Source organism: Oncorhynchus clarkii, chromosome 5, assembly GCF_045791955.1.
Source record: "Oncorhynchus clarkii lewisi isolate Uvic-CL-2024 chromosome 5, UVic_Ocla_1.0, whole genome shotgun sequence".
In the NCBI taxonomy this organism is placed as follows: domain Eukaryota; kingdom Metazoa; phylum Chordata; class Actinopteri; order Salmoniformes; family Salmonidae; genus Oncorhynchus; species Oncorhynchus clarkii.
The window spans coordinates 1,349,209-1,371,736 of record NC_092151.1 but is presented as its reverse complement, the minus strand read 5'-3'; the positions used below and the strand labels follow the sequence as shown (position 1 = coordinate 1,371,736).

The 22,528-nt window shown below is 44.6% G+C and overlaps 1 protein-coding gene across 4 annotated transcripts in view; it reads right to left on the bottom strand.

Moving 5' to 3' along the window:
• LOC139408249 (ciliary neurotrophic factor receptor subunit alpha-like) overlaps positions 1 to 22,528 on the bottom strand; it is a 447,111-nt gene that overhangs the window by 81,550 nt on the left and 343,033 nt on the right. For all 4 annotated transcript variants that reach the window (XM_071151924.1, XM_071151923.1, XM_071151922.1 and 1 more), the window contains exon 8: positions 17,409 to 17,556. In XM_071151924.1, the coding sequence (XP_071008025.1) occupies positions 17,409 to 17,556 (148 nt within the window). The remainder of the gene's footprint in view (positions 1 to 17,408; positions 17,557 to 22,528) is intronic.

Genomic DNA, 22,528 nt, shown 5'->3' with positions numbered 1-22,528 from the left:
ACCTAACTACCAGGGGTGTTCCAGTGTAGATCAGAGTCTACCTACCTACCAGGGGTGTTCCAGTGTAGATCAGAGTCTACCTAACCACCAGGGGTGTTCCAGTGCAGATCAGAGTCTACCTAACTACCAGGGGTGTTCCAGTGCAGACCAGAGTCTACCTAACTACCAGGGGTGTTCCAGTGCAGATCAGAGTCTACCTAACTACCAGGGGTGTTCCAGTGCAGATCAGAGTCTACCTAACTACCAGGGGTGTTCCAGTGCAGACCAGAGTCTAACTAACTACCAGAGGTGTTCCAGTGCAGATCAGAGTCTACCTAACCACCAGGGGTGTTCCAGTGCAGATCAGAGTCTACCAGAGTCTACCTAACTACCAGGGGTGTTCCAGTGCAGATCAGAGTCTACCAGAGTCTACCTAACTACCAGAGGTGTTCCAGTGCAGATCAGAGTCTACCAGAGTCTACCTACCAGGGGTGTTCCAGTGTAGATCAGAGTCTACCTAACTACCAGGGGTGTTCCAGTGTTGGTCAGAGTCTACCAGAGTCTACCTAACTACCAGAGGTGTTCCAGTGTAGATCAGAGTCTACCTAACTACCAGGGGTGTTCCAGTGCAGATCAGAGTCTACCAGAGTCTACCTACCAGGGGTGTTCCAGTGTAGATCAGAGTCTACCTAAAAACCAGGGGTGTTCCAGTGTAGATTAGAGTCTACCTAACTACCAGGGGTGTTCCAGTGTAGATCAGAGTCTACCTAACTACCAGGGGTGTTCCAGTGTTGGTCAGAGTCTACCTAACTACCAGAGGTGTTCCAGTGTAGATCAGAGTCTACCTAACTACCAGGGGTGTTCCAGTGTAGATCAGAGTCTACCTAACTACCAGGGGTGTTCCAGTGTAGATCAGAGTCTACCTAACTACCAGGGGTGTTCCAGTGCAGATCAGAGTCTACCAGAGTCTACCTAACTACCAGGGGTGTTCCAGTGTAGATCAGAGTCTACCTAACTACCAGGGGTGTTCCAGTGTAGATCAGAGTCTACCTAAAAACCAGGGGTGTTCCAGTGTAGATTAGAGTCTACCTAACTACCAGGGGTGTTCCAGTGCAGATCAGAGTCTACCAGAGTCTACCTAACTACCAGGGGTGTTCCAGTGTAGATCAGAGTCTACCTAACTACCAGGGGTGTACCAGTGTAGATCAGAGTCTATCAGAGTCTACCAGAGTCTACCTAACTACCAGGGGTGTACCAGTGTAGATCAGAGTCTATCAGAGTCTACCAGAGTCTACCTAACTACCAGAGGTGTTCCAGTGCAGATCAGAGTCTACCTAAAAACCAGGGGTGTTCCAGTGTAGATTAGAGTCTACCTAACTACCAGGGGTGTTCCAGTGCAGATCAGAGTCTACCAGAGTCTACCTAACTACCAGGGGTGTTCCAGTGTAGATCAGAGTCTACCTAACTACCAGGGGTGTACCAGTGTAGATCAGAGTCTATCAGAGTCTACCAGAGTCTACCTAACTACCAGGGGTGTACCAGTGTAGATCAGAGTCTATCAGAGTCTACCAGAGTCTACCTAACTACCAGGGGTGTTCCAGTGCAAATCAGAGTCTACCTAACTACCAGGGGTGTTCCAGTGCAGATCAGAGTCTACCTAACTACCAGGGGTGTTCCAGTGCAGATCAGAGTCTACCAGAGTCTACCTAACTACCAGGGGTGTTCCAGTGCAGATCAGAGTCTACCAGAGTCTACCTAACTACCAGGGGTGTTCCAGTGCAGATCAGAGTCTACCAGAGTCTACCTAACTACCAGGGGTGTTCCAGTGTAGATCAGAGTCTACCTAACTACCAGGGGTGTACCAGTGTAGATCAGAGTCTATCAGAGTCTACCAGAGTCTACCTAACTACCAGGGGTGTACCAGTGTAGATCAGAGTCTATCAGAGTCTACCAGAGTCTACCTAACTACCAGGGGTGTTCCAGTGCAGATCAGAGTCTACCTAACTACCAGGGGTGTTCCAGTGTAGATCAGAGTCTACCTAACTACCAGGGGTGTTCCAGTGTAGATCAGAGTCTACCAGAGTCTACCTAAAAACCAGAGGTGTTCCAGTGTAGACCAGAGTCTACCTAACTACCAGGGGTGTACCAGTGTAGATCAGAGTCTATCAGAGTCTACCTAACTACCAGGGGTGTTCCAGTGTAGATCAGAGTCTACCTAACTACCAGGGGTGTTCCAGTGTAGATCAGAGTCTACCTAAAAACCAGGGGTGTTCCAGTGTAGATCAGAGTCTACCTAACTACCAGGGGTGTTCCAGTGTAGATCAGAGTCTATCAGAGTCTACCTAACTACCAGGGGTGTTCCAGTGTAGATCAGAGTCTACCTAAAAACCAGGGGTGTTCCAGTGTAGATCAGAGTCTACCTAACTACCAGGGGTGTTCCAGTGTAGATCAGAGTCTACCTAACTACCAGGGGTGTTCCAGTGTAGATCAGAGTCTACCTAACCACCAGGGGTGTTCCAGTGTAGATCAGAGTCTACCTAACTACCAGGGGTGTTCCAGTGCAGATCAGAGTCTACCAGAGTCTACCTAACTACCAGGGGTGTTCCAGTGCAGATCAGAGTCTACCAGAGTCTACCTAACTACCAGGGGTGTTCCAGTGCAGATCAGAGTCTACCAGAGTCTACCTAACTACCAGAGGTGTTCCAGTGCAGATCAGAGTCTACCAGAGTCTACCTAACTACCAGGGGTGTTCCAGTGCAGATCAGAGTCTACCAGAGTCTACCTAACTACCAGGGGTGTTCCAGTGCAGACCAGAGTCTACCTAACTACCAGGGGTGTTCCAGTGCAGACCAGAGTCTACCTAACTACCAGGGGTGTTCCAGTGTAGATCAGAGTCTACCGAACTACCAGGGGTGTTCCAGTGTAGATCAGAGTCTATCAGAGTCTACCAGATTCTACCTAACTACCAGGGGTGTTCCAGTGTAGATCAGAGTCTACCTATCTATCAGGTTGTGCTCTGAAACAGAGCAGGCACCAGATTGTTAATGCGTTGAAGCAGGGTTAATGACCTGACATTTCACTGGTCCCCAGAGAGGGTAAGAGAGACGCTTACATTCCTCTAACCACCAGACAGATAAATATGTCTAATTTTGAATCTGTTCCTGTTTGAGAAAGGTTGACTTTCATCAAGAACTGCTTTATAATAACTACCGATATCAACTGGTGTGAATGTATAAAGACAACTATAGTTATGAATGTGCAATGAGTCTGATCAGGTCTGTCACATGGGCCCACACTGAGTCTGATAAGGTCTGTCACATGGGCCAACACTGAGTCTGATAAGACCTGTCACATGGGCAACACTGAGTCTGATAAGGCCTGTCACATGGGCCAACACTGAGTCTGAAAAAGACCTGTCACATGGGCCAACACTGAGTATACAAAACATTAGGAACCTGTTCGTTCCACGACATAGACTGGCCAGGTGAATACAGGTGAAAGCTATCATCCCTTATTGATGTCACTTGTTAAATCCATTTAAAATTGCGTAGTTGAAGGGGACGAGACAGGTTAATGGCTTGAATCCCGCTAATGGGATCGATATGACAACAGCCAGTGAAAGTGCAGGGCGCCAAATTCAAAACAACAGAAATCTCATGATTAAAATTCCTCAAACATAGAAGTATTTTACACCATTTTAAAGATAAACTTGTTGTTAATCCCACCACAGTGTCTGATTTCAAAAAGGCTTTACGACAAAAGCACACCAAACGATTATGTTAGGTCTACACAGCCATTTTTCCAGCCAAAGGGAGGAGTCACAAAAAGCAGAAATAAAGATAAAAGTAATAACTAACCTTTGATGATCTTCATCATATAGCACTCATATGACTTCATGTTAGACAACACATGTATGTTTTGTTCATATTTATATACAAACATCTTTACATTGGCGCGTTATGTTGAGTAGTTCCAAAACATCCGGTGATTTTGCAGAGAGCCACATCAATTTACAGAAATACTCACAATAAACCAGCTCATGCCACTCTGCAAGACCACTGACTCATTCAGCTCCCATTCCCCCCTCCTTCACAGTAGAAGCATCAAACAAGGTTCTAAAGACTGTTGACATCTAGTGGAAGCCTTAGGAAGTGCAATTTGACCACATAGACACTATATTTGATAGACAAAGAGTTGAAAAACTTTCTCAGGTTTTTGCCTGCCATATGAGTTATGTTATACTCACAGACATCATTCAAGCAGTTTTAGAAACTTCAGAGTGTTTTCTATCCGAATCTACTAATAATATGCATATACTAGCAACTGGGCCTGAGTAGTAGGCAGTTTACTCTGGGCACCTTAATCAACCAAGCTACTCAATATTGCCCCCAGCCATAAGAAGTTAAAGTCTGTAGGTAAACAGCCGCTGTGCTACTGATGGCTATTTAACTGATGGCCTTGAGATAGAAGCTGTTTTTTATTCTCTCGGTCCCAGCTTTGATGCACCTGTACTGACCTCGCCTTCTGGATAATAGCGGGGTGAACAGGTCTTGGCTCGGGTGGTTGTTGTCCTTGAGGTTCTTTTTGGCCTTCCTGTGACATCAGGTGCTGTAGGTGTCCTGGAGGGAAGGTAGTTTGCCCCGGTGATGCATTATGCAGACCGCACCACCCTCTGGAGAGCCTTACGGTTGAGGGCAGTGCAGTTGCGTTACCAGGCAGTGATACAGCCCGACAGGATGCTCTCGACGGTGCATCTGTAAAGGTTAGTAGGTGTTTTCTGTGATTCTTCACCACGCTGTCTGTGTGCGTGGGACCATTTCAGTTCGTCGGTGACGTGTACTCCGAGGAACTTAAAAAACATTCCACCTTCTCCACTGCTTTCCCGTCGATTTGGATAGGGGGGTGCTCCCTTTGCTGTTTCCTGAAGTCCACAATCATCTCTTTTGTTTTGCTGACATTGAGTGAGAGGTTATTTTCCTGACACCACAATCCGAGGGCCCTCACCTCCTCCCTGTAGACTGTCTCGTCATTGTCGGTAATTAAACCTACCACTGTTGTGTCGTCTGCAAACTTGATACTTGTGTTGGAGGTATGCATGGCCACACAGTAGTGGGTGAACAGGGAGTACAGGACGGGGCTGAGAATGCACCCTTGTGGGGCCCCAGTGCTGAGGAGCAGCGGAGTGGAGATGTTGTTTCCTACCTTCACCACCTGGAGGCGGCGCGTCAGGACGTCCAGGACACAGTTGCACAGGGCGGGATCGAGACCCAGTGTCTCAAGCTTGATGACGAGTTTGAAGGGTACTATGGTGTTGAATGCTGAGCTATAGTCAATGAACAGCGTTCTTATATAGGTATTCCTCTTGTCCAGATGGGTTAGGGCAGTGTGCAGTGTGATGGCGATTGCATCATCTGTGGACCTTTTGAAGCGGTAAGCAAATTGAAGTGGGTCTAAGGTGACAGGTAAGATGGAGGTGATATGGTCCTTGACTAGTCTCTCAAAGCACTTCATGATGACAGAAGCGAGTGCTACGGGGCGATAGTCATTTAGTTCAGTTACCTTAGCTTACTTGGAAACTGGAATAATGGTGGCCATCTTGAAGCATGTGGGGACAGCAGACTGGGATAGGGATTGATTAAATATGTCCATAAACACACCAGCCAGCTGGTCTGCTTGTTCTGTTCTGAGGACGCGGCTAGGGATATCGTCTGGGCCGGCAGCCTTTTAAATGTTTTATTCACGTTGGCCATGGAGAAGGAGAGCCCAAAGTCTTTGGTAGTGGGCCGCGTTGGTGTATTGTCCTCAAAGCGCACAAAGCAAGATGTCCGCGACTGGTTTTTGTTTTGCAATCGGAAACGTGGCTGAATGACGACATGGATATTCAGTTAGTGGGATATACGGGGGGGCTGTCTCTGCATATTTGTAAACAAAAGCTGATGCACGAAATCCGAGGAAGTCTCCAGATTTTGCTCACCTGAAGTAGAGTATATTATGAAAAATTGCAGGCCACACTACGTGCCAAGAGAGTTTTCAGCTATACTTTTCATGGCTGTTTATTCACCTCCACAGACGGACTCTAACCCGGAAGCTTACAAGAAATCCTGCTATGCCCTGCGACGAAACATCAAACAGGCAAAGCGTCAATACAGGGCTAAGATTGAATCATACTACACCGGCCCTGACACTCATCTTATGTGGCAGAGCTTGCAAACTATTACAGACTACAAAGGGAAGCTCCTTGGTGTCCATATCAACAGCAAACTAGAATTGTCCAAACACACCAAGACAGTTGCAAAGAGGGCACGGCAAAGCCTATTCCCCCTCAGGAAACTAAAATGATTTGGCATGGGTCCTGAGATCCTCAAAAGGTTCTACAGCTGCAACATCAAGAGCATTGCATCACTGTTGCATCACTGCCTGGTACGGCAATTGCTCGGCCTCCGACTGCAAGGCACTACAGAGGGTAGTGCCTGTCATCAAGGACCTCTACACCAGGCGGTGTCAGAAGGCCCTAAAAATTGTCAAAGACTCCAGCCACCCCAGTCATAGACTGTTCTCTCTACTTACGCATGTTAAGCGGTACCAGAGAGCCAAGTCTAGGACAAAAAGGCTCCTCAACAATTTTTATCCCCAAGTCATAAGCCTCCTGAACAGGTAATCAAATGGTTGCCTGGACTATTTGCATTGTGTTCCCCCACCCAACCCCTCTTTACACTACTGCTACTCTCTGTTCATCAAATATGCATAGTCACTTTAACCATATCTACATGTACATACTACCTCAATCAGCCTGACTAACCGATGTCTGTATATAACCTCTCTACTGTATGTAGCCTCGCTGTTTTTCACTGTCTTTTTACTGTTGTTTTTATTTCTTTAGTTACCCATTGTTCACCTAATACCTTTTTTTGCACTGTTGGTTAGAGCCTGTAAGTAAGCATTTCACTGTGAGGTCTACTACACCTGTTGTATTCAGCATTTCACTGTGAGGTCTACACCTGTTGAATCCTGCGCATGTGACAAATAAACGTTGATTTGATCTATCACTCTATCAGTGTTAATGATAAATTGTAATTATTTCGCCTCTAGGTCCTATTTATTGCCTTACCTCCCTACTCTTCTACATTTGCACACACTGTACATAGATTTTTCTATTGTGTTTTTGACTGTTTGTTTGTTTATGTGTAACTCTGTGTTATTGTTTGTGTCGTACTGCTTTGCTTTATCTTGGCCAGGTCGCAGTTGAAAATGAGAACTTGTTCTCAACTTGCCTAAATAAATAAAGGTGAAATAAAAATATATTCCTGATCGTAATTCTGGTTGTGCTGCTAAGTTGACGTCTCTCTGATATCCAATAGTTCTTCCTGGGTGTATGTAATACACTTACGGTTTTATGGGCTACCAAAAACCAACATAGAGCACAGTAATCTAAGGACTAGAAGCATTGAAATCCTACATTAAAAGCATCTTAAATAAGTGTGTCTTCAGCAGGGATATAAAAGAGGCCCTGAATCTGCAGGCCTGATCTCCTCTGGCAGACCATTCCAAATTCTATGGGTCCTAATGGTAAATGTCTAGTCTCCTTCATTTTCAATCTAGACTTTGAAATGGTCAACAGTGGACTGCCAGACAATCTAAGGCTGTGACCAGGCTCATAGGCAGATGAATGGTCAACAGTGGCCTGCAAGAGGATCTCAGGCTGTCCTGGCTCGTTGGGAGATGAATGGTCAACAGTGGCCTGCAGGGGGATCTCAGGCTGGTCAGGAGATGAATGGTCAACAGTGGCCTGCAGGGGGATCTCAGGCTGGTCAGAAGATGAATGGTCAACAGTGGCCTGCAGGGGGATCTCAGGCTGGTCAGGAAATGAATGGTCAACAGTGGCCTGCAGGGGGATCTCAGGCTGGTCAGGAGATGAATGGTCAACAGTGGCCTGCAGGGGGATCTCAGGCTGGTCGGGAGATTAATGGTCAACAGTGGCCTGCAGGGGGATCTCAGGCTGTGTCCTGGCTCGTCGGGAGATGATTGGTCAACAGTGCCCTGCAGGGGGATCTCAGGCTGGTCGGGAGATGAATGGTCAACAGTGGCCTGCAGGGGGATCTCAGGCTGGTCAGGAGATGAATGGTCAGAGATATAGAATGGGGCTAAACCAAGCCTAGTCTTAAACATGATTAATACAATGTTAAAATCTATTCTAAATGTAACTGGTAGCCAGCGTAGAGAAGCTAAAACAGATGTGATATAGTTACATTTCCTGGTGCATATTAGAAGCCAAGCTGCAGAACTAACTGTAGACGATGGAGTGATATTTGACTGAGAAAGAGTTAGAGTAATCTAGATGTGAGGAAATAAAAACATCCATTTCTCCAGATCAGTGACAGATATAATACTTAAACAGATATAAGACTTTAGCCACATTTCTTAGACGCTAAAGAGGCGTCCGTTTGAGATGCAGCCCCTGAAAGGGAGCTGGCAGGTGAGTCATATTAAACCCTGCCTTGCCTTATCATCTCATTACGCATGGAGTAATTTACACTGAAAATTAACCTGAGCTGCATCCCAAATGGGCCTTGCCATTGTTATGCTGTCTTTATGGATAAAGGTCACATTTCACATGCATAAAAGACATATCATGCTGCCTCAGTCCTCTTGAGGAAATAGGAGCAGCAAATTGCCCCGAGGCGGTATGAGAAAATATCTTTTACAGTTTGACGTAACCCCCCATGGATCAACCAATCATACGTGGACAATTATGGATCAGCCAATTGACTCGCTTCCTGTGATGTGGTGTTTGTTTTAAACTGTTAGCTGGAGCAGATGTTTTCCTACTGTATTGTCTCCTCTTCATCCTCTTCATCCTCCTCCTCATCCCCTGTACTTTACTGGGCGACTCAGGTTTATAGGTCCCAGGACGGTGATACACCAAAACATCACACAGAGAAGAGCCAAACTGATCTGTTAATGTTCTGTCACTGTCTCAATCACCCCTCGTTTTCCAGTGTCCTTCGGAGAGGGACTGGCCCTCGTTTTCCAGTGTTCTTCGGAGAGGGAATGGCCCTTGTTTTCCAGTGTCCTTCGGAGAGGGAATGGCCCTCGTTTTCCAGTGTTCTTCGGAGAGGGAATGGCCCTTGTTTTCCAGTGTTCTTCGGAGAGGGAATGGCCATCGTTTTCCAGTGTCCTTCGGAGAAGGAATGGCCCTTGTTTTCCAGTGTCCCTCTGTGAGGGAATGGCCCTTGTTTTCCAGTGTCCTTCGGAGAGGGAATGGCCATCGTTTTCCAGTGTCCTTCGGAGAGGGAATGGCCCTTGTTTTCCAGTGTTCTTCGGAGAGGGAATGGCCATCGTTTTCCAGTGTCCTTCGGAGAGGGAATGGCCCTTGTTTTCCAGTGTTCTTCGGAGAGGGAATGGCCATCGTTTTCCAGTGTCCTTCGGAGAGGGAATGGCCCTTGTTTTCCAGTGTCCCTCTGTGAGGGAATGGCCCTTGTTTTCCAGTGTCCTTTGGAGAGGGAATGGCCATCGTTTTCCAGTGTCCTTCGGAGAGGGAATGGCCCTTGTTTTCCAGTGTTCTTCGGAGAGGGAATGGCCATCGTTTTCCAGTGTCCTTCGGAGAGGGAATGGCCCTTGTTTTCCAGTGTTCTTCGGAGAGGGAATGGCCATCGTTTTCCAGTGTCCTTCGGAGAGGGAATGGCCCTCGTTTTCCAGTGTCCTTCGGAGAGGGAATGGCCCTCGTTTTCCAGTGTCCCTCTGTGAGGGAATGTCCCTCATTTTCCAGTGTCCTTCGGTGAGGGAATGGCCCTTGTTTTCCAGTGTCCCTCTGTGAGGGAATGTCCCTCGTTTTCCAGTGTTCTTCGGAGAGGGAATGGCCATCGTTTTCCAGTGTCCTTCGGAGAGGGAATGGCCCTCATTTTCCAGTGTCCTTCGGAGAGGGAATGGCTCTCGTTTTCCAGTGTCCTCCGGAGAGGGAATGGCCCTCGTTTTCCAGTGTCCTTCGGAGAGGGACTGGCCCTCGTTTTCCAGTGACCTTCGGAGAGGGAATGGCCCTCGTTTTCCAGTGTCCCTCAGTGAGGGAATTGGCCTCATTTTCCAGTGAGGGAATGGCACTCAAATGTAGAACTTTTAATGGCGTCTTGCTTTCTGTCTTTGCCCAACGTTTTTTGTAAAGTCCTGACATTTTTATCTGCACCTGTCTGGTTGAAAGTCTCCTCTCCTACTCAACCTCCCGAAAAAAAAGCTTCTACCAAGCAGCTGTGACACCTACTCCCGCTGCATGCGGCACTGCTGCAAGGATCCCACCCAGCGATCTGCTCCCCGTCTGCCCTGGCCTGTCTCCCCCTGTCTGGTACAGGTACCTCAGCCACATACACACACATCCTGCAGGCTTTGGACTGATCAAAATTTTATGTAGGCTAATTAACTTGTTCTACAGCTGCACCATCGACAGCATCCTGACTGGTTGCATCACCGCCTGGTATGGCAACTGCTCGGCCTCCGATTGCACTACAGAGGGCAGTGTGTACGGCCCAGTTCATCACTGGGGCCAATTGTCAAAGACTCCAGCCACCCTAGTCAAAAACTGTTCTCTCTGCTACTGCACGGCAAGTGGTACCGGAGCGCCAAGTCTAGGTCCAAAAGACTTCTTAACAACTTCTACCAGCAAGCCATGACTCCTGAACAGTTAATCAAAGGGCTACCCAGACCCCTCATTTACGCTGCTGCTACTCTCTGTTTATTATCAATGCATAGTCCCTTTAACTCTACCTACCTGTACATATTACCTCAATTACCCTGACTAACCGGTGCCCCCGCACATTGATTCTGTACCGGTACCCCCTGTATATAGCCTCCACATTGACTCTGTACCGTAACACCATGTATATAGCCTCCACATTGACTCTGTACCGTAACACCCTGTATATAGCCTCCACATTGACTCTGTACCGTAACACCCTGTATATAGCCTCCACATTGACTCTGTACCGTAACACCCTGTATATAGCCTCCACATTGACTCTGTACTGTACCCCCCTGTATATAGCCTCCACATTGACACTGTACCGTAATACCCTGTATATAGCCTCCACATTGACTCTGTACCGTAATACCCTGTATATAGCCTCCACATTGACTCTGTACCGGTACCTCCTGTATATAGCTCCACATTGACTCTGTACCGGCACCCCCTGTATATAGCCTCCACATCCACTCTGTACCGGTACCCCCTGTACATAGCCTCCACATTCACTCTGTACCGGTACCCCCTCTATATAGCCTCCACATTCTCTCTGTACCGGTACCCCCTGTATATAACCTCCACATTCACTCTGTACCGGTACCCCCTGTATATAGCCTCCACATTGACTCTGTACCGGTACCCCCTGTATATAGCCTCCACATTGACTCTGTACCGGTACCCCCTGTATATAGCCTCCACATTGACTCTGTACCGGTACCCCCTGTATATAGCCTCCACATTGACTCTGTACCGGTACCCCCTGTATATAGCCTCCACATTGACTCTGTACCGGTACCCCCTGTATATAGCCTCCACATTCACTCTGTACCGGTACCCCCTGTATATAGCCTCCACATTCACTCTGTACCGGTACCCCCTGTATATAGCTCCACATTGACTCTGTACCGGTACCCCCTGTATATAGCCTCCACATTCACTCTGTACCGGTACCCCCTGTGTATAGCTCCACATTGACTCTGTACCGGTACCCCCTGTATATAGCCTCCACATTCACTCTGTACCGGTACCCCCTGTATATAGCCTCCACATAGACTCTGAACCGGTACCCCCTGTATATAGCCTCCACATAGACTCTGTACCGGTACCCCCTGTATATAGCCTCCACATTGACTCTGTACCGGTACCCCCTGTATATAGCCTCCACATTGACTCTGTACCGGTACCCCCTGTATATAGCCTCCACATTGACTCTGTACCGGTACCCCCTGTATATAGCCTCCACATTCACTCTGTACCGGTACCCCCTGTATATAGCCTCCACATTCACTCTGTACCGGTACCCCCTGTATATAGCTCCACATTGACTCTGTACCGGTACCCCCTGTATATAGCCTCCACATTCACTCTGTACCGGTACCCCCTGTGTATAGCTCCACATTGACTCTGTACCGGTACCCCCTGTATATAGCCTCCACATTCACTCTGTACCGGTACCCCCTGTATATAGCCTCCACATAGACTCTGAACCGGTACCCCCTGTATATAGCCTCCACATAGACTCTGTACCGGTACCCCCTGTATATAGCCTCCACATTGACTCTGTACCGGTACCCCCTGTATATAGCCTCCACATTGACTCTGTACCGGTACCCCCTGTATATAGCCTCCACATTGACTCTGTACCGGTACCCCCTGTATATAGCCTCCACATTCACTCTGTACCGGTACCCCCTGTATATAGCCTCCACATTGACTCTGTACCAGTACCCCCTGTATATAGTCTCCACATTCACTCTGTACCGGTACCCCCTGTATATAGCCTCCACATTGACTCTGTACCGGTACCCCCTGTATATAGCCTCCACATTGACTCTGTACCAGTACCCCCTGTATATAGTCTCCACATTCACTCTGTACCGGTACCCCCTGTATATAACCTCCACACTGCTGCTCTTTAATTATTTGTTACTTATATTTTTAATTATTTACTTATCTGTTTTTTTACTTAACACTTATTTTTTCATTAAACTGCATTGTTGTTTAAGGGCTTGTAAGTAATAATTTCAGGTCTACACCTGTTGCATTCGGCGCATTTGACAAAAAACATTTGTTTTGATTTGAGAAGCTTATTTGTGTGAGCTTACTTAGAAGCGCGTTAATTAACTTGCATAGGCATTTAGTTAACTAGTATAGGCCTGCTATTTATTTAACTAGTTTAGGCCTACTATTTATTTAACTAGTACAGGCCGACTATTTATTTAGTTAACTGGTATTAACCTACCATTTATTAATTTAATTAGTATAGGCCTACTATTTATTCATTGAACTAGTATAGGCCTCTATTTGTTTAGTTAATTAGTATAGGCCTACTATTTATTTAGTTAACTAGTATAGGCCTACTAATTATTTAGTTAACTAGTATAGGCTTACTATTTATTTCGTTAACTAGTGTAGGCCTACTATTTATTTAGTTAACAAGTGTAGGCCTACTATTTATTTAGTTAACTAGTGTAGGCCTACTATTAATTTAACTTGTGTATGCCTACTATAAATTTAGTTAACTAGTATAGGCTTACTATTTATTTAGTTAACAAGTGTAGTCCTACTATTTATTTAGTTAACTAGTATAGACCTACTAGTTATTAATTTAACTAGTGTAGGCCTACTATTTATTCATTTAACTAGTGTATGCCTACTATTTATTTAGTTAACTAGTTATAGGCTTACTATTTATTTAGTTAACTAGTATAGACCTACTAGTTATTAATTTAACTAGTGTAGGCCTACTATTTATTAATTTAACTAGTGTATGCCTACTATTTATTTAGTTAACTAGTATAGGCTTACTATTTATTTAGTTAACTAGTGTAGGCCTAGTATTTATTTATTTAACTAGTGTAGGCCTACTATGAATTTAACTAGTGTATGCCTACTATTAATTTAGTTAACTAGTATAGGCTTACTATTTATTTAGTTAACTAGTGTATGCCTACTATTAATTTAGTTAACTAGTGTAGTCCTACTATTTATTTAGTTAACTAGTATAGACCTACTATTTATTAATTTAACTAGTGTATGCCTACTATTTATTTAGTTAACTAGTTATAGGCCTACTATGAATTTAACTAGTGTAGGCCTACTATTTATTTAGTTAACTAGTGTAGGCCTACTATTTATTAATTGAACTAGTATAGACCTACTATTTATTTAGTTAACAAGTATAGGCTTACTATTTATTAATGTAACTAGTATAGGCCTACTATTTATTAATTTAACTAGTTTAGACCTACTATTTATTAATTTAACTAGTGTAGACAAACTATTTATTAATGTAACTAGTGTATTCCTACAATTTATTAATTTAACTAGTATAGACCTACTATTTATTAATTTAACTAGTATAGACCTACTATTTATTAATTTAACTAGTGTAGATCTACTATTTATTAATTTAACTAGTGTAGACCAACTATTTATTAATTTAACTAGTATAGACCTACTATTTATTAATTTAACTAGTATAGACCTACTATTTATTAATTTAACTAGTGTAGATCTACTATTTATTAATTTAACTAGTATAGACCTACTATTTATTAATTTAACTAGTATAGACCTACTATTTATTAATTTAACTAGTATAGACCTACTATTTATTAATGTAACTAGTGTAGACCTACTATTTATTAATTTAACTAGTATAGACCTACTATTTATTAATTTAACTAGTGTATTCCTACTATTTTTTTATTTGATTTCATACTTTTATAGTCTACAGAACTCATCAACTGTTCTCTGAAGTTATCGCTCTTACAATGGCCCCAAGCTGTTACATTTTTTACAGTGACTCCTGCGCGCTTTGTTGACTATGAACTTGCTAGTTACCCGACCGTGGGACAGAAAATGTTTGTTCACACTCGGCACTCTGACTCTCTATTGGTTACACAGACTCTTGGCCACTCATCCTATTCTAACCCCGTCTCATCGGCTTAGTATTAAATTGTTGTACAATAGGATCTTGTTACCATCTGATGCTTTCAAATGTCATAAAACATCAACACTGCAAATCTTTACCTGTCCTCTGCCGTGCCCTGATTATATTACTAATGATGATACTGGAAATGTTCATGTACACCCTGGCCCATCTACTGTTGCTAGCCCCAATTCTGACTTGTGCTCTGATTTCTGCATCAATGATTTCTGTTCTCGTAAAAGCCTGGGTTTTCTGCATGTTAACACTAGAAGCTTATTACCTAAAATGGATCAATTGAGAGTGTGGGTTCACAGCTTCAATCCAAATGTGTTGGTCATTACTGAGATGTGGTTAATGAAGAGTGTTTTGAACACTGATATTAACCTTTCTGGTTATAACCTTTTTTGACAAGACAGATCTTCCAAAGGCGGTGGAGTGGCAATCTTTACCAAGGAACCCATTCAGAGCTCTGTTGTCTATCAAGTCTGTCCCCAAACAATTTGATTTGCTGGTTTTAAGCATTAAGCTTTCAAATAGCTCTTTGTTGACTGTGGCTGGGTGATATCGTCCTCCATCACCACCGGCCGGTACCCTACAGCTCTCTCCTGGCCCCTTACCAGTGCTTCATTTGGAAAAGAAATTAGGAGGTGACAGAAAAGAAAGGGAGTGTGACCTGGGAAGCTCCGGAATGCATTAGTTATTTCATGCAATTCTATGAAATTATTTTTACATGAGGTGTGTAGAGGACAAGGATAATTAACTAAGAGGCAACTCATATTAACTTATTGATAGCTTTTATGATACTTTTTGCAAAAAGCGAGGAAAACAAAATCATACCACAAGAGGTATCGGATCTGGCCACGTATTGTTTTAGCCTGTAGCCCTGTAGCCCTGTACCCCTGTAGCCCTATAGCCCTGTAGCCCTGTAAACCTGTAGCCCTGTAGCCCTGTAGCCCTGTAGCCATGTAACCCTGTAACCCTGAAGCCCTGGAGCCATGTAGCCATGTAACCCTGTAGCCCTGTAACCCTGTAGCTCAGTAACCCTGTAGCCCTGTAGCTCTGTAACCCTGTAACCCTGTAGCCCTGTAGCTCTGTAACCCTGTAACCCTGTAGCCATGTAACCCTGTAGCCCTGTAACCCTGTAGCCATGTAACCCTGTAGCCCTGTAGCCATGTAACCCTGTAGCCCTGTAACCCTGTAACCCTGTAGCCATGTAACCCTGTAACCCTGTAGCCATGTAACCCAGGCTTCACAGATCAGTGACTGAGTTAAACTCAAAATATGCTATTCTATGCTTTTGAAAATACATTTTCTTATTTTTTGATTTTTATTTTAGGACCTGCCTAAACAAATGAATAAAAATCTATTCACTGTTTCATGTAGTAGGCTATGTATGATAGAAATATACGGAGCTGCTGAAGGTATAGATCAATATACAGAGCTGCTGAAGGTATAGATCAATATACGGAGCTACTGAAGGTATAGATCAATATACGGAGCTACTGAAGGTATAGATCAATATACGGAGCTACTGAAGGTATAGATCAATATACGGAGCTACTGAAGTTATAGATCAATATACGGAGCTACCGAAGGTATAGATCAATATACGGAGCTACTGAAGTTATAGATCAATATACGGAGCTACTGAAGGTATAGATCAATATACGGAGCTACTGAAGGTATAGATCAATATACGGAGCTACTGAAGGTATAGATCAATATACGGAGCTACTGAAGATATAGATCAATATACGGAACTACTGAAGGTATAGATCAATATACGGAGCTACTGACGGTATAGATCAATATACGGAGCTGCTGAAGGTATAGATCAATATACGGAGCTGCTGAAGGTATAGATCAATATATGGAGCTACTGAAGGTATAGATCAATATACGGAGCTACTGAAGGTATAGATCAATATACGGAGCTACTGAAGGTATAGATCAATATACGGAGCTACTGAAGGTATAGATCAATATACGGAGCTGCTGAAGGTATAGATCAATATACGTAGCTGCTGAAGGTATAGATCAATATATGGAGCTACTGAAGGCATAGATCAATATACGGAGCTACTGAAGGTATAGATCAATATACGGAGCTACTGAAGGTATAGATCAATATACGGAGCTACTGAAGGTATAGATCAATACATATACGGAGCTACTGAAGGTATAGATCAATATACGGAGCTACTGAAGGTATAGATCAATATACGGAGCTGCTGAAGGTATAGATCAATATACCGTCAACGAGGATGTAAATGAGGAAGCCTACTGATCGCCAGCAGGCCACGTCAACAAGTGGAACATACCGTTTAATTAGGCCTACACTGTGCATTTTCTTACGGGTTTGGAATGTCTTATAAAAATGGGAATTTAAACTCCAACTCCACCCGTTGTATTTTTACATCTCAATAACTAAGGCTGTGGGCACCAAACTGAAAAAATAAATGGGCCCATCCATGGAAATTACCGTCCAACTGATTTGTTCTGGCGCCGGGTCTGGGTTATCTACTCAACACAAGAGGGCAGAGTTAGGCCCCTTGCAGCGGACATCACTGAAGTGTAGGGTTTAGTGTGGAGTGTGTATGTACTCACCATATCAGGGCCAGAGTTAGGGCCCCTTGCAGCAGACATCACTGTAGTGTAGTGTTTAGTGTGGAGTGTGTATGTACTCACCATATCAGGGCCAGAGTTAGGGCCCCTTGCAGCAGACATCACTGTAGTGTAGTGTTCAGTGTGGAGTGTGTATGTACTCACCATATCAGGGCCAGAGTTAGGGCCCCTTGCAGCAGACAGGAGGACCAGAGGAGGGGTGAGGGGAGGTGTCGGGACGATGAAGCTCTGCCCACTGGGACACCTGCCCTATGGGGCTCTGCTGAGGGAGGGGCCGGGGAGGGGGTAGTCTCTGGAACACAGCCAATCACAACACAGCCAATTATAACATAACAAGTCAGATACACATATCCAATCAGAACATAGCAGGTTAAAACACAGCCAATAAGAAGGCAACAGAGATGGCAGGACATGTCTGACCATAGTGCAATGTCAGAATAGAACATAGATACATACATATAGCTCCATACAGTATATCTACAGCCACTATACACTTGTCAACATATCAAAAACTCAATAAAGACAGCAGGGCATGCCAAGACATCTTCTACCATAGTAGACCATGACAGAACATCTTCTACTAGAGCAGAACATGACAGGACATATTCTACTAGAGCATAACATGACAGGACATATTCTACTAGAGCAGAACATGACAGGACATATTCTACTAGAGCAGAACATGACAGAACATATTCTACTAGAGCAGAACACGACAGGACATATTCTACTAGAGCAGAACATGACAGGACATATTCTACTAGAGCAGAACATGACAGAACATATTCTACTAGAGCAGAACACGACAGGACATATTCTACTAGAGCAGAACATGACAGGACATCTTCTACTGGAGCAGAACATGACAGAATATCTTCTACTAGAGCAGAACATGACAGGACATATTCTACCAGAGCAGAAGATGTCAGGACATGCTTGACCAGAGCAGAAGATGTCAGGACATGTTTGACCAAAGCAGAAGATGACAGGACATCTTCTACCAGAGCAGAACATCTTCTACCATAGTAGACCATGACAGAACATCTTTGACCAGAGCATAATATAACAGAACATCTTCGACCAGAGCATAATATAACAGAACATCTTCTACTAGAGCAGAACATGCCAGGACATATTCTACTAGAGCAGAACATGACATGACATCTTCAACCAAAACAGAACATGACAGAACAACTCTACCAGAGCAGAACATGAGAGAACATATTCTACGAGAGCAGAGCATCTTCAACCAGAGCAGAACATGACAGAACATCTTCAACCAGAGCAGAACATCTTCAACCAGAGCAGAACATGACAGAACAACTTCTACCAGAGCAGAACATGACAGGACATCTTCTACCAGAGCAGAACATCTTCAACCAGAGCAGAACATGACAGGACATCTTCAACCAGAGCAGAACATCTTCTACCAGAGCAGAACATGACAGGACATCTTCTACCAGAGCAGAACATGACAGGACATCTTCTACCAGAGCAGAACATCTTCAACCAGAGCAGAACATGACAGGACATCTTCAACCAGAGCAGAACATCTTCTACCAGAGCAGAACATGACAGGACATCTTCTACCAGAGCAGAACATGACAGGACATCTTCTACCAGAGCAGAACATCTTCAACCAGAGCAGAACATGACAGGACATCTTCAACCAGAGCAGAACATCTTCTACCAGAGCAGAACATGACAGGACATCTTCTACCAGAGCAGAACATGACAGGACATCTTCTACCAGAGCAGAACATCTTCAACCAGAGCAGAACATGACAGGACATCTTCAACCAGAGCAGAACATCTTCTACCAGAGCAGAACATGACAGGACATCTTCAACCAGAGCAGAACATGACAGGACATCTTCTACCAGAGCAGAACATGACAGGACATCTTCTACCAGAGCAGAACATCTTCAACCAGAGCAGAACATGACAGGACATCTTCAACCAGAGCAGAACATCTTCTACCAGAGCAGAACATGACAGGACATCTTCAACCAGAGCAGAACATGACAGAACATCTTCAACCAGAGCAGAACATGACAGAACATCTTCAACCAGAGCAGAACATGACAGGACATCTTCTACCAGAGCAGAACATCTTCAACCAGAGCAGAACATCTTCAACCAGAGCAGAACATGACAGGACATCTTCAACCAGAGCAGAACATCTTCTACCAGAGCAGAACATGACAGGACATCTTCTACCAGAGCAGAACATGACAGGACATCTTCTACCAGAGCAGAACATCTTCAACCAGAGCAGAACATGACAGGACATCTTCAACCAGAGCAGAACATCTTCTACCAGAGCAGAACATGACAGGACATCTTCAACCAGAGCAGAACAACTTCTACCAGAGCAGAACATGACAGGACATCTTCTACCAGAGCAGAACATGACAGGACATCTTCTACCAGAGCAGAACATCTTCTACCAGAGCAGAACATGACAGGACATCTTCAACCAGAGCAGAACATCTTCTACCAGAGCAGAACATGACAGGACATCTTCTACCAGAGCAGAACATGACAGGACATCTTCTACCAGAGCAGAACATCTTCAACCAGAGCAGAACATGACAGAACATCTTCAACCAGAGCAGAACTTACAGTAGCCTAGATAGCGACCTCAGCCCAACACCAAGCAACCTCTTCAGATGTTAGGATCTCTTGGCGTAAGGGCTAAGATGATGGGTTTGAGTCCCAACCCTGGCTGGGTTTGAGTCCCAGCCAGGGCTACCCCCCAAAATGTCATACAATACCTAAAATCAAATCAAGTGTTATTTGTCACATGCTTGGTAAACAACAAGTGTAGATGTTTACTTAAGGTCCTTCCCAACAATGGAGAGAGACGAACAGTGAAATGCTTCCTTAGGGCCCTTCCCAACAATGCAGAGAGTAAGAAATTGAGATATCATAGAAAAATAACAATGAATAAATCCACAATGAGTAACAATAAGTCGATGTGCAGGGGTACGAGGTAATTGAGGTAGATACACTTCATGGCCAAAATCATGGGCATTAATATTCAGTTGGTCCCCCCTTTGCTGCTACAACAGCCTCCACTCTTCTGGGAAGGCTGTTATAGCAGGTCAGGGCTCTGTGCAGGCCAGTCAAATTCTTCCACATCGATCTCGAAAAACCAATTCTCTAAGGACCTCGCTTTGTACACAGGGACCTTGTCATGCTGAAATGAGTGCTCGATTTGATACACCTATCAGCAATGGGTGTGGCTGAAATAGGTGAATCCAATCATTTGAAGGGGTGTCCACATATTTTCGTATGTACAGTCCATAATGACAGACTGTATTATTAATTACAGTATGACAGACTATAATGGTTACAGTAGTTAATGACAGACTACAGTGCCTTCGGAAAGTATTCAGATCCCTTGACTTTTTCTCCATTTTGTTATATTACAACCTTATTATAAAATGGATTATGGAAAATGGCCTACTTCCGGCGTTCCTAGGAAACTATGCAGTATTTAATTTTTTTTAACGTTATTTCTTACATTGTTACCCCAGGTAATCTTAGGTTTTATTACAGACAGTTGGGAGGAACTACTGAATATAAGAGCAACGTCAACTCACCATCATTACGACCAGGAATACGACTTTCCCGAAGCGGATCCTGTGTTTTGCCCACCACCCAGGACAATGGATCAGATCCCAGCCGGCGAACCAAAACAACGTCGCCGTAAAAGGGGCAGACGAAGCGGTCTTCTGGTCAGGCTCCGTAGACGGACACATCGCGCACCACTCCCAAGCATACTACTCGCCAATGTCCAGTCTCTTGACTACAAGGTTGATGAAATCCGAGCAAGGGTAGCATTCCAGAGAGACAGAGACTGTAAGGTTCTTTGCTTCACGGAGTCGGTGCAGCCAGCTGGATTGATGGCAGCATTCGTGCGAAACTGAAAGCGCAAACCATTGCTTTTAACCAGGGCAAGACGACCGGATACATGACCGAATACAAACAGTGTAGCTATTTCCTCCGCAAGGTAATCAAACAAGCTAAGTGTCAGTATATAGACAAAGTAGAGTCGCAATTCAACAGCTCAGACACAAGAGGTATGTGGCAGGGTCTACAGTCAATCATGGATTACAAAAAGAAAACCAGCCCCGTCGCGGACCAGGATGTCTTGCTCCCAGACAGACTAAATAACTTCTTTGCTCGCTTTGAGGACAATACAGTGCCACTGACACGGCCCGCCACCAAAACCTGCGGACTCTCCTTCACTGCAGCCGACGTGAGTAAAACATTTAAACGTGTTAACCCTCGCAAGGCTGCAGGCCCAGACGGCATCCCCAGCCGCGTCCTTAAAGCATGCGCAGACCCCGCCCTGTGCAACTGGGTAATGGACTTCCTGACGGGCTGCCCCCAGGTGGTGAGGGTAGGTAACAAAATCTCCACCCCGCTGATCCTCAACACTGGGGCCCCACAAGGGTGCTTTCTGAGCCCTCTCCTGTACTCCCTGTTCAACCACGACTGCGTGGCCATGCACGCCTCCAACTCAATCATCAAGTTTGCAGACGACACTACAGTGGTAGGCTTGATTACCAACAATGACGAGACGGCCTACAGGGAGGAGGTGAGGGCACTCGGAGTATGGTGTCAGGAAAATAACCTCACACTCAACGTCAACAAAACAAAGGAGATGATCGTGGACTTCAGAAAACAGCAGAGGGAACACCCCCCTATCCACATCGACAGGACAGTAGTGGAGAGGGTAGTAAGTTTTAAGTTCCTCGGCGTACACATCACGGAAAAACTGAATTGGTCCACCCACACAGACAGCAGCGCCTCTTCAACCTCAGGAGGCTGAAGAAATTTAGCTTGTCACCAAAAGCACTCACAAACTTTTACAGATGCACAATCGAGAGAATCCTGTCGGGCTCTATCACAGCCTGATACGGCACCTGCTCTAACATTGAGTGGCTGCTGCCAACATACTGACTCAACTCCAGCCACTTTAATAATGGAAAATTGATGTAATTTTTTTTAACACTAGCCACTTTAAACAATGCTACTTTTATATGTTTACATACCCTAAATTACTCATCTCATATGTATATACTGTACTCGATAGCATCTACTGCATCTTTATGTAATACATGTATCACTAGCCACTTTAAACTATGCCACTTTGTTTACATACCCTAAATTACTCATCTCATATGTATATACTGTACTCGATACCATCTACTGTATCTTGCCTATGCCGTTCTGTACCATCACTCATTCAT